Source organism: Dermochelys coriacea, chromosome 20, assembly GCF_009764565.3.
Source record: "Dermochelys coriacea isolate rDerCor1 chromosome 20, rDerCor1.pri.v4, whole genome shotgun sequence".
NCBI lineage: Eukaryota > Metazoa > Chordata > Testudines > Dermochelyidae > Dermochelys > Dermochelys coriacea.
In genome coordinates, this window is record NC_050087.2 from 9,148,714 (window position 1) to 9,161,663 (window position 12,950).

The 12,950-nt window shown below is 50.7% G+C and overlaps 1 protein-coding gene and 1 pseudogene across 1 annotated transcript in view; both read left to right on the forward strand.

The window, feature by feature from the left end:
* The first annotated feature begins 202 nt into the window (after window positions 1–202).
* On the forward strand, window positions 203–321 carry LOC119846168 (annotated as a pseudogene).
* A 66-nt stretch (window positions 322–387) lies between these two features.
* Window positions 388–12,950, forward strand: part of LOC119845833 (cAMP-dependent protein kinase catalytic subunit alpha-like) — a 175,895-nt gene continuing 163,332 nt past the window's right edge. The window contains 5 exon segments of the mRNA XM_043506783.1: window positions 388–523; window positions 6,754–6,815; window positions 9,770–9,898; window positions 10,078–10,119; window positions 10,121–10,177. Coding sequence (XP_043362718.1) covers window positions 481–523; window positions 6,754–6,815; window positions 9,770–9,898; window positions 10,078–10,119; window positions 10,121–10,177 — 333 coding nt within the window. The 5' untranslated portion in view covers window positions 388–480.

Below are 12,950 nucleotides of genomic sequence, written 5' to 3' on the forward strand. Positions count from 1 at the left end.
GAAGATGGGGACTGAGAACTTGAACTTGGTTTGAAAGCCAGAGGCTCGAAGGTGAAGCATGAGGTTGGAAACTGCTACCCACAAACTAGAGTGCTTTAGATTTCTGTAATCACAAATGTTGTGCCTAAAACTCGTCATGTCTCTTTAAGAGCAGTCTGCTCTCTGATTAGGAGACTCAGGTCTCTTCCAGATAACTCTGATCTCTCACGGCCAAACCGGACCGAATGCTCCTGATTCCGTCCAATCTCGGAATGTAAACCGTCCCGGGCCTGGCTAGTACTTGGATGGGTGACCGCCTGGGAATCCCAGGTGCCGTAGGCAGCTTTTTGGATCCCAATACGAACTCTGATCTCTCCTAATTACAGGTCCCTAGAGCCCTGGTGCTGGGCCCTGCTGGGTTTTGAATCAGGCGCTGATTTCCATTCCGCAGAGAATGGCTTTGTTAACCGGATCTGTGGTCCTAAGTGGTCCGACCTTCTCATGCATTTTCCTTTCTGTGTGCCAGGGTTGATCCCTGTCCCAGGTATTTGAATAATATCTTGTGCTGCTGCATCAGATATAAGAGAACTGGATGCATTATGATAAGCAAGAGTGCAGTCTAGCAGTCAGAGTAAGGAATGGGAGTTGGGATTCCTGGCTTTGGAATGGACAGTGGGATCTAGTGGTTAGAGCAGGGGGCTGAGAATCAGAACTCCTGGGTTCTATTCCTGAGAGTCAGGACTCTTGGTGCTCTTCTCAATTCTTCCACTTCCTGTGCAACAGTGGGCAAGGTCACATCTCCCTGCCTCAGTTTCCCTGCCCATAAAAAAGGGAATAATAACTACCTCCTTGAAGGTCTAAGGAAGTTAAGGTTTTGCTAAGTTCTTTGAAAGGTGGTACAAAAGATTAGCGGTATGAAAACTTCTCCATTAGCCGATATCCACTGGTGTTTTTCCTTGCACAGGTCAGTGTTTTAGTATATTGTGTAATTAGACACAGTCAATTAGTTTCATATGCCAGATTCGTGCCATCTGACAAAACTGACATGAATAGAAATGTGTTCATGGGTCTTTAAAGGGGCTCTCTCAGCTGAAAGGCCACTGAGTTGGAAAGGAATGGCTACAAAATCTCAGGGTTATTAAAATGAGAGGATTCTAAAAATCCCGTTTGCCATTTACTATTTACGACTTACCGTCAATTGCATGCAGGCTCCTAAAGCCTATAAGCCCTTTAGAAAATGTTACCCTGTTCCCGCTATTGCTTTTGCTCATATACTAGGGAGCTGGGCATCCGTATAAAATCCTGAGATAGGTAAGTCTGTCTGCTTAGGAGATCTCACTAGTATCAATTTCACTCCTGCTGAAAGTCAGTTTCACTCTAGGAGTCTCTGAGCTGCAAGAGGGGTGAGGGACCCTTCGTCTGTTTCAAGTGGGACTTAGTTTAAAAATAATTGGAATATTTCAGGATTTGTTTTTAGACAGCATTGTGGGGTGGGTTAACCAAAGCTTACATTTTTGGAGGCCAAATGTGAAGTGGCTGATCGTTAAATGGTTTTTTAATTACAGTAGCCCCCAGAGATGTTGATTGCAACCAAGGACTCCTTGTGCCTGGGTTCTGTACTTTCACCAGTAGGAGAGCTGTGTGTGCAGTGGAGGTGTTGGTTTTGGTAGGGTCTGTTTTTATGTGCCTCTGCTGTGCTGTGTTTAGCACATAGCACTAGGAGGAAGAGGTGGGGAAGTTTGAGATGATCCTTAGATCCTGTGGCAGTCAGTTCCACCCTCTTGGATGGGCTCCTAAATAAGCTCTGTCTCTCTCACAGACGAACTTCACCTGGGTGGTAGAAAGTGCCATGGGACTGGAGGAGTGGGGCTGTCAGCCACAATCCCCATCCCAGAGTTTTTGGCTCTAGGGGTCCCTGACCCAGGCCCAGGGCTTTGAAGAGAAAGAACGAGACTCTGAGATGATACAGGCCCAAAAAGGGAACAAATTATTGCGTTGGACCAAGTGAATTAGAGGCTGGTGGTGCAGAGAAGATTCCTCCATCACTGTCTAGAGCTGCCCCCAGTTTATGTAACTGATTAGCAGAGACTCACAAGTCTTCTTAGACCTCCAGCAGAAGGCAGAATGCCTGATCTCCCCTCCCAAGACATTGATCTGGTGTGGATGATGCCAGGGAAGAACTGTGTGGGGAGGGGTGTCGCAGATCAGGGCAACTGCACCTGTATTTGCCTCTCATGGTCCAGCCAGGGAAGCCACTTAGGCTTCTGGCTCCCAGTTATCACCTCTCTTGGGCAGAGACCTGCGTCTCTCTCCTTCCTGCCTGAGGGATTTCCAGGCTACACAGCTCTCTGCCTACACTGTGAGTTCCCCAGCAAGCCAGACTACCTCAGCCGGCCTGTTTTTCCCTATGGTAAAAGCATTGCAGGGAAAACCTCTTAAAAACCAGCAAAGAACCAATATGCCTGCTAATAAGCTTTCCAAAGATCACCCCGCTTTCAGCCAGATAACTCACAGGCAGTGGATTTCTCCTCGGGGAGCAGCTTCCAGCAGCTGAGGTTTTGCATAACCAGAGGCGTTACATTTGCATACCCCTCCCCGTAGAGGTTTCCTGGGAAACATAACTAACTTTAATAGTTTCAGATGGTCCCTCAAAGCCCATAACCCTACCCTGGATTTCCATCGGAGACGTCACATACAATCCCACAATAATACATAACAGCCTGCCTTAGTAATACAATGAACTCCTAAGCTACTTAAACTTAGTTCTGTAAGGTACGCCCAGGATAGTGCAGGAAATTGTCTTTTCTGTCCCGTGTCCATGCAAGGATCCCTCTTCCCCGACCCCTTGGGGCTAGGATCGATGGCGGGAGACAGTAGCTGGTGAGCCAAGCCTGTTTCTATAAATAATCCGGAGAGAGTAGGAGACAAAGTGAAAGTAGGCCAGATAGACTGAGCATCTGGGGGAAGTTTCAGAGTAGCAGCCCGTGTTAGCCTGTATTCGCAAAAAGAAAAGGAGTACTTGTGGCACCTTAGAGACTAACAAATTTATTTGAGCATAAGCTTTCATGAGCTACAGCTGATGCATTCATCAGATGCATTTGGTGGAAAATACAGTCACAAAGTTCAGCCACCAGGTTAGCCGTGACATTATCGGGGATACTGTTCCTGATGGCTTGTAGTCCATCTTTGTGTGGAATGTTGGTGTAGAGGCTTCTACATCCATAGTGGCCAGGATGGTGTTTTTAGGAAGATCACCAATGGATTGTAGTTTCCTCAGGAAGTCAGTGGTGTCTCGAAGATAGCTGGGAGTGCTGGTAACATAGGGCCTGAGGAGGGAGTCTACATAGCCAGACAATCCTGCTGTCAGGGTGCCAATGCCTGAGATGATGGGGTGTCCAGGATTTCCAGGTTTATGGATCTTGGGTAGCAGATAGAATACCCCAGGTCCTGGCTCCAGGGGTGTGTCTGTGCGGATTTGTTCTTGTGCTTTGTCCTCACCCATAACTATTTCACATTTGGGGACAATGTATACCTTCAAATCAGCGGCACTGCGATGGGTACCCGCATGGCCCCGCAGTATGCCAATATTTTTATGGCTGACTTAGAACAACACTTCCTCAGCTCTCGTCCCCTAATGCCCCTACTCTACTTGCGCTACCTTGATGACATCTTCATCATCTGGACCCATGGAAAAGAAGCCCTTGAGGAATTCCACCAGGATTTCAACAATTTCCATCCCACCATCAACCTCAGCCTGGACTAGTCCACACAAGAGATCGACTTCCTGGACACTACGGTGCTAATACGCAATGGTCACACCCTATATCGGAAACCTACTGACCGCTATTCCTACCTACATGCCTCTAGCTTTCATCCAAATCGTACCACGCAATCCATTGTCTACAGCCAAGCTCTACGATATAACCGCATTTGCTCCAACCCCTCAGTCAGAGACAAACACCTACAAGATCTCTATCATGCATTCTTACAACTACAATATCCACCTGCTGAAGTGAAGAAACAGATTGACAGAGCCAGAAGAGTACCCAGAAGTCACCTACTACAGGACAGGCCCAACAAAGAAAATAACAGAACGCCACTAGCCATCACCTTCAGCCCCCAACTAAAACCTCTCCAACGCATCATCAAGGATCTACAACCTATCCTGAAGGACGACCCATCACTCTCACAGATCTTGGGAGACAGGCCAGTCCTTGCTTACAGACAGCCCCCCAATCTGAAGCAAATACTCACCAGCAACCACACACCACACAACAAAACCACTAACCCAGGAACCTATCCTTGCAACAAAGCCCGTTGCCAAGTCTGTCCACATATCTATTCAGGGGACACCATCATAGGGCCTAATCACATCAGCCACACTATCAGAGGCTCGTTCACCTGCGCATCTACCAATGTGATATATGCCATCATGTGCCAGCAGTGCCCCTCTGCCATGTACATTGTTCAAACTGGACAGTCTCTACGTAAAAGAATAAATGGACACAAATCAGACGTCAAGAATTATAACATTCAAAAACCAGTCGGAGAACACTTCAATCTCTCCGGTCACTCAATTACAGACCTGAGGGTGGCTATCCTTCAACAAAAAAACTTCAAAAACAGACTCCAACGAGAGACTGCTGAATTGGAATTAATTTGCAAACTGGATACAATTAACTTAGGCTTGAATAGAGACTGGGAATGGATGAGTCATTACACAAAGTAAAACTATTTCCCCATGTTATTTCTCTCCCCCCCCACCCCACCCCCGCACTGTTCCTCAGATATTCTTGTTAACTGCTGGAATTAGCCTACCTTGCTTGTCACCATGAAAGGTTTTCCTCCTTTCCCCCCCCGCTGCTGGTGATGGCTCATCTTAAGTGATCACTCTCCTTACAGTGTTTATGATAAAACCCATTGTTTCATGTTCTCTGTGTGTGTATATAAATTTCCCCACTGTATTTTCCACCAAATGCATCCGATGAAGTGAGCTGTAACTCACGAAAGCTTATGCTCAAATAAATTTGTTTGATTGGGAAATGAGCAGTGGAGACTAGAGGATGAAGGGGGTGTGGGCGGGAGTAGTTAGCCAGCAAATAGCTGATCCCTGGAACCCTTTTAGGGCTGCCCTGCCCTGTCCTGTGGGATCAGGGGAATCCCCGTAATCTTGATCTCCTTCCCTCCAGCAGTGAATCAGTCACATCTGTAGGATGTTGTCCTGCTTCCCTGGTGCATTTCAGGCCCTCGCCTGGCCTATTTCTCAGCCCTTTCTTTAGGGCAGGGATGACAGAACTAGAGTGCTGTGATGCTGGGTTTCCACAGAAGTGTTACTATTTAGCGATTAAAGTGGGGGGCTCCTGGGGTTCTGTCCCAAGCTCTGGGAAGGGAGTGGGTTGTGGTGGTGAGAGTGGGGCGGTAGGGAGTTGACTCCTGGGTTGTGCATCTGTGAACCCAAGAACTGCAGCACCCAGATCTGGATCTAGGCTTTTAGCTTGTCCCATCCCTGGCATCTGAGCACCAATGATCCTCGGTGGAGGCAATTAACTTTATACCCCTCCGGTGTGGGGGACACTTGCCTGTGATGGTGGGGGCAGGATTGAGCTCTGGGTTCAAAGCCACCCCTTGTTGCTGCTCTGTGCTTGGCCTCGCAGCTGCAGCCATTCAAATCCCGTGGGCATCTCTTGCACTGTTAAGAGCTGAGGGACTTGTCCCGGTCGGGAGCAGCAGGAGGCAGTGAAGATAAAAGGGGCTCTCGGTACCAAATATCCATCCAGATGCTGCAGATTGCTCCAATCTCCATCCCGCTCCCTCCGTCCTGGTTCTGTGATCTGGCAGGAAGGACAGGGAGCCTGGCTGGTGAAGGAAAGATCACCTGGCTGGATGCCAGAGAGCGGGGCACTTGGCTGGTCCCAGGCTGCTGCTGTGGAGGCTGTGGCTGGTTGTTTTAACCCCTTTTGTGGGTAAAGCCCAACTGGGGTTTCTGACTTTCAGCAGATGTGTTTCAGAGTAGTAGCCGTGTTAGTCTGTGTTCGCAAAAAGAAAAGGAGTACTTGTGGCACCTTAGAGACTAACAAATTTATTAGAGCATAAGCTTTCGTGAGCTACAGCTCACGTCATCGGATGCATTGGGGTGTGTGTGTGTGTGTAGCACCCCCTTGTGGCTGTTGGTGTCATTGATCTGTGCTGCCTGTATGGTTGAGAGAAGGCTACACGCAGGCCTCTGCCCTTTGAGCTAAGGGGGAATCCTTCCCCTTCACCCCCCATTGCTGGCAGCAGTAGTATATCCCGTATCCTCCCATTAGGGCAACATGATGCACGCATCTTAATGTCATTTGACTGGAGGGTTGTACTAGTGTCTCTTTGTGAGGTGCAGGTTGCGTGTCGAGAGGTGTGGAACACGCACCCCCCCCCGAGGGGCATGTTCAGCGGGGGGCAGGGGTAGAGTGACAAGTGTGCCCACTTGGTAGGCACTGGGGGCTGCATTAGCCCTCCCTGATGGGGCTGTTCAGTGTGTCCAGGGGCAGGCACGGGGGTGACGGTGTTGCGGGAGCGCACCAGCATGGACCTCTCTCTAGCCAATCCCCAGCTGAGCTGCCCTTTGTAGCCAATCAGGCACTGCCATCCCGCTGATACACTTAAAATCCCCAGCCCTGTTGTGACTGGGTGCTTCTTTGCTGAGCCGGGGTGGGGCTGAAAGGGGAGCTCTGTCCACCAGGCTGGATGCCCCTCCTCCTGCCTCCTCACGCTGCTCCCTCTCTCTTTCCCTTACAGTGAAGGAGTTCCTAGCCAAAGTCAAAGAAGACTTCCTCAAGAAATGGGAGAACCCCTCCCAGGTACTGTGCCCCCAACCCAGATAACCCCCCACCCCTGCCCAATTAAGGCCTTTGCAGTCCCAGGCTGATTACTCCGCAGTCACCCCCTGGATCTCTTTCCACCTTGCCACACAGCCTCTGCTGAGGGTCTGGGATTATTTTTGCTCCTGGGGGGTGGGACTGAGTGGACCATGTTGCTCTTCTGCCCCCCTTTCTCCTCCAATCTGCCCTCTGGTAACTGAAGGGCCAAGAACTCTGTCAGTTCAACTCCTCTCTGCTGAGGGAGGGGGTCACTAACCATGTGGGACTCCTCCTGATCCAGCCTGTCTCCCTCTCCCCCATCCGCCTCCCAAGGCTCCAGGGTGGTCGTCCAGCCCAGCCCCAGATTGGCTCCTGGGGGTTGTGCTAACAGGGACCCTGTTCAAAGAGCCTCCGTTTGCTGCCTGCGCTTGAGCACAGTGCTCCAATTTGTAGGTGCCAGAAAAGCTTTTGGGGTCAGCCCTGGGTCTGTCCCTACTGGAAATCCTGTCTCGGGTGGTTCTGGGTAATTCCTGAGGCAGAGTTGCTGGTCCCTCTGCAGCACTGTCACTTTGCTAGTCCTCCCGCACACCCTGTATCATTAACGCCATGGCACAGATGGGGAAACTGAGGCCCAGAGGGGAAAGGGACTTGGTCATGGGTATAGGAAGTTGGTGGCAGAACCAGGAAAAGATCTTTTGACTCCTAGTCTCCTGCCCTCTGATCACTACACTTCACTCCCTCTCCTCACAGACTGAGGGCTAAAACCCAGGAGTCCTGACTCCCAGCCCCTCCCCCGCCTCTAACGCACCAGCTTCCACTGAATGGAGCTGGGCCGGTCGCCTGCCTGGAACTGGAGTTTGGTTCTGCCCAAGGAGCAGGGAATCCCTTGTCTGTGTCTCATTAAAAATGTAGTGGTTTCCTTTGGCGCCTTCTGGTGGTGAAATGTGACATCTACTTCTTCATATTTCCATCCCACCATCAACAGCAGAGTCAAGGAACCGGCCCCATGGGGCAGCCACCCCACTCCCTCGCTTGCCTGCGGCCCCATTAGACTGGGGGAGGGGGATGCAGCTTCTGTTCAGCCTGGTTTTCAGGTCTCTGAGCCCCTGAGGCGCCCCGGACTCTGAATGGACTCGAGTGCCCAGCGCGGGACAGAACTAGGCCCCTTCGTAGTGTCCCGAGCTGGGCAGCCAAGGCCAGGGAACACTGTGGGAGCAATGTGGGGCAGCCCCCCCTTGGAATGGGCACAATGCACTGTGGGGTGCTGGGAAATAGCATTGGCCTTCTCAGCTGCCAGCCACTCCCCAAAGTTGTGCCATGTCAGTTGCCAATCCAGAGAAGGCCATCCCACCATCAACCTCAGCCTGGACCAGTCCAAACAAGAGACCCACTTCCTGGGCACTACAGTGCTAATAAGCAAAGATCACATAAACGCCACCCTATACCGGAAACCTACTGACGGCTATCCTTACCTACATGCCTCCAGCTTTCACCCAGACCACACCACACAATCCATTGTCTACAGCCAAGCTCTATGATACAACTGCATTTGCTCCAACCCCTCAGACAGAGACAAACACCTACAAGATCTCTATCATGCATTCTTACAACTACAATACCCACCTGCTGAAGTGAAGAAACAGATTGATAGAGCCAGAAGAGTACCCAGAAGTTACCTACTACAGGACAGGCCCAACAAAGAAAATAACAGAACGCCACTAGCCATCACCTTCAGCCCCCAACTAAAACCTCTCCAACGCATCATCAAGGATCTACAACCTATCCTGAAGGATGACCCATCGCTCTCACAGATCTTGGGAGACAGGCCAGTCCTTGCTTACAAACAGCCCCCCAGCCTGAAGCAAATACTCACCAGCAATCACACACCACACAACAAAACCACTAACCCAGGAACCTATCCTTGCAACAAAGCTCGTTGCCAAGTCTGTCCACATATCTATTCAGGGGACACCATCATAGGGCCTAATCACATCAGCCACACTATCAGAGGCTCGTTCACCTGCACATCTACCAATGTGATATATGCCATCATGTGCCAGCAATGCCCCCTGCCATGTACATTGGTCAAACTGGACAGTCTCTACGTAAAAGAATAAATGGACACAAATCAGACGTCAAGAATTGTAACATTCAAAAACCAGTCGGAGAACACTTCAATCTCTCTGGTCACTCGATCACAGACCTGAGAGTGGCTATCCTTCAATAAAAAGACTTCAAAAACAGATTCCAATGAGAGACTGCTGAATTGGAATTAATTGGCAAACTGGACACAATTAACTTTGGCTTGAATAAAGACTGGGAGTGGATGAGTCATTACACAAAGTAAAACTATTTTCCCATGTTTATTCCCCCCCATACGGTTCCTCACACGTTCTTGTCAACTGCTGGAAATGGCCCACCTTGATTATCACTACAAAAGGTTCCCCCTGCCTCCCTTCCCCCGCTCTCCTGCTGGAAATAGCTCACCTTACCTGATCACTCTCGTTACAGTGTGTATGGTGACAGCCATTGTTTCATGTTCTCTGTGTATATAAAATCTCCCCACTGTATTTTCCACTGCATGCATCCAATGAAGTGGGCTGTAGCCCATGAAAGCTTATGCTCAAATAAATTTGTTAGTCTCTAAGGTGCCATAAGTACTCCTTTTCTGTCTTCATATCAATGTTCTCAAAAACAACCCCAGTGCGGGGCTAGGGGGTGCTGTGCTGCGGGGAGTAGCGGGCTCAGTAGGGGGCGCTCTCCCATCACAGTCAGTGCTGACCCTGGAGGGGCTGCCTTTCTGGTGAGCTATAAAAACCGAAGCTCTGACCCCCTCATGGTCATTAAAGACCCCTCCAGTCTTGCAGTGCAAATCCCACTTTCGCGAGCAGGTTCCTTCCTGATGCCCCAACGACCAGTCTGGTCCCACATCAGGTTTGTTTTCCCCTTTCCAGAACACAGCCAGTTTGGATCAGTTTGATCTAATCAAGACCCTGGGCACGGGCTCATTTGGGAGGGTGATGCTGGTGAAACACAAAGAGACCGGGAATCACTATGCCATGAAGATCCTGGATAAACAGAAGGTGAGACACTGGGGTCTGCTGCAGAGATCTGGCCTGGGGCAATGTAATCCCCAGTGCAGGGGATGAATGTGGGGCTGAACCCTGCATGGAGACACTGGAGAGGGGAGTGCGTGGGAGGCATAGGGGGTACTGCACCAGCGGAGGAAGATCTGATGTTGCTACTTCCTTTTCTCTCCCAGGTAGTGAAGTTGAAACAAACTGAGCACACCCTCAACGAGAAACAGGATCCTCCAGGCCATCAACTTTCCATTTCTCATCAAGCTAGAGTATTCTTTCAAGGTAGGTGTCCTTCGCTTGCCAGCCCGGCCCTGGGCTCTGTCTGCCCCCGACTCCCACAATCCCCTTGATTTGTTTTCTATTTAAAACCAAAGCTGTGCTGAAGGGGTCGAAGGGCACAGTTTGCGTCTCTTGTATCCTGAGAACAAACCTTCCTGGTGTGACAAGTTTGGAGCTAAGAAAAATCAGTTTGGATCATTCCCCTTTTGCACTCTCTTCTGTTCTGCTTTTGACTCCAGGTTTTGAACAGTAATACTTCCCCCACCCCAACCTGGTCAGTTTTGCTTTCGTTCCTAGTCAGTTTCAGTTTCCAGCTCCCATGCGCTGGCCCTAGGCCATGAGATCTGGCTTGCAGGGGAAGTCCTAACTTAACTTCATGCACAATTGGCTTTGTGGAGACTTTGAAACCATCGCATGGGACCGTTTCCTCCTGATGGAGTTTCTGTGAAAGCTAAAATTCAGGCCCCTGGCGATGCGGCTTGGACCCTCTTCCCTGAACCTGGACTTTGGGGCCTGTGACCTATACCCTGTGTGTAGGAGGGAGAGCAAAGGTAGTTGTGCCTTAGAGCTCCACAGCACCCCCTGTGGTTGGCCTAATTAAAGAGGGGCTGGCTCTGAAGGGAGACCTGCCTCCTGTTTGTCAGCCTGAGGTTAGTGGGTTCTAGCGACGAAGAGTCGTCAGCTCAGAGGAGGCTGCAGGATAAATCGCATCCCCTGCGAGAGCCTGGAGGCTAGGGTGATGGGCGTGTTAGCAGCAGGCAGTGCTGGCAGAGTCATTTTCTTGGGGCCCCTCATCATTCTAGGGTTAAATAGCTTTGATCTCTGGCCCCTTGTCTGTGGAAGCTGCTACAATGGAATTGTCACTCCTGCTCAGTTGTGTGTAGCTCTCGGGTGACACAGTAGCACTGGGGCCAGCGGCTGCTGTTACACAGGCTGCTCGCTGAGCCAATCGATTCTCCTATGACACTGTAAAATAAATACCTGAATCTGTGGGTGTAAATGTGGGAGAACTTTGTTGAAACCAATGCGACTGCTCTGGATTTACCCCGCTGAGCTAGCAGTCTGTCCTGGTACGTGCTGACTGGACCCCATCAAGGTACCACTAGGGTGTGGGGGCCTGTTCAGTTGAAAGAGGGTCAGGAAGGCCCATGTCATGCAGACCAGAACTGCCTGAGCAGGGAGACCAAGGATGGGCTACGCTGCCAAGGCTGAGCTCCCTTCGTCCCCTTACAGACAGCAGGGTTCAGGCATTGTTCCCCATACACTCTAGGGCACCCACCTTTACCCTGGTCTTGGGGCTCAAGGGGTAACCCTCTTAATTTAGGCACCCACCCTCACCCTTCCGTGGGCTCAGGGCGTCTCCTCACACTCTGCGGGTTTGCAGGGTCTTTTCCCAGTGAAAGAGCCTTACTCAGAAATGTCCTTAACCTCTATTTATTAACAGTTACTGTCACAGACTCACAGGTCATGCCCACTCTTGGCCCCGTGCAGTCCCTGGGGGAAACCTCCTTCAGTGCGACAGCCCTTCTCGGGGGTCCAGTCTCTCTTAGGGGTTAAGCCCCTCCTTCTCCTGGAACCGCACCTCTCTGAGCCTTAGCACACCTGTCTCTCTGGGAGTCCACTGGCTCTGGACCCCGGGGTCTCCACTCCCAGAGGGAATAATGCAACCCTGTTCTCTAGACTGGAGCGACTCTGAGCCGGCGTAAAACAGGAGGGTTTATTGAGCGTCTGAACACAGAATAGGAAACTCTCAGGGCCCTCGGGCCTGCCGTCCCTCAGCACAGCATATCCAAGTCTCGCCTGCATCCAGGTGGGCTCTGCCTGTTCTCTCTCTCCAGTCCCGAGGCCCCCTGCTTCCCAGCTGGGCATCGATATCACCACCCCCAAGCCCCACCTCTGTCCATTGTCTTCTCTCCTGATAAACAGGGTCCCCTGGGCCTCCTCTCCTCTCAGCTGTCCTCTGGCCCCCTCTGGCTGGAACTGCCTGGTCAGGTAACCTGGGTCCTCCCCTCACAGCCCCTTGTCTTCCCTCTGGCCAGAATCAGCTGTGACTCCTGAGCTGGGCCTCCTGGTCACCAGGTCACCAGTCGCTGGGGTATCCATTCTCCAGGCCATTGGCCAGGGTCCCAAGTTCCATCCCTGGTCCTCTGTAACAACAAAGTCCCTCTCCCATCACCTCGTTCAACCAGTAACACCCAGGGAAACTGAGTCTCACCCCCTCTGCATGCAAACCATTGAAAAAAACAAGGAAAAACCAAGAGAACCCCCCACTTCATCACAGTTACCAGAATAGAATACATGTGCTACTCATACAATGCCCATCACTCCCAATAAGGCAGACGAACTTTCCCTGCTGGCCAGTCAGGATCAGGTCATCCTGGGACCAGCTTCTGCACGGTGTGCTTGGCAGGGTGTTGAGGTCTGGTAGCGCTGATCTTGGGCTGTGTCCTGGAGTTGGTTCCCAAGAACTTCCTTTTGGACCCCAGTTTATATAGTGAAACTTGAGTCCTGCTTAGCTCTACCGTAACCTATCATTTGACTTAAGTATTACAAAATAATTCTCTGACCAATGCAAACATAGTGTGAAATAATTCTTTACCCAGGCATACCTCGCCACCTTTGTTGATGTACACCTGGCAAAATTAGTTATGAAACAGAAACAATCAAAGAACCAGACCGATAAACAATAGAGAAGCGGGGACCAGAAAGGGAAAACAATCAAGAAGTAGAGATTTCACACCCACACTGCTGCTAAGTGATTCCTTTGAGCATCCCA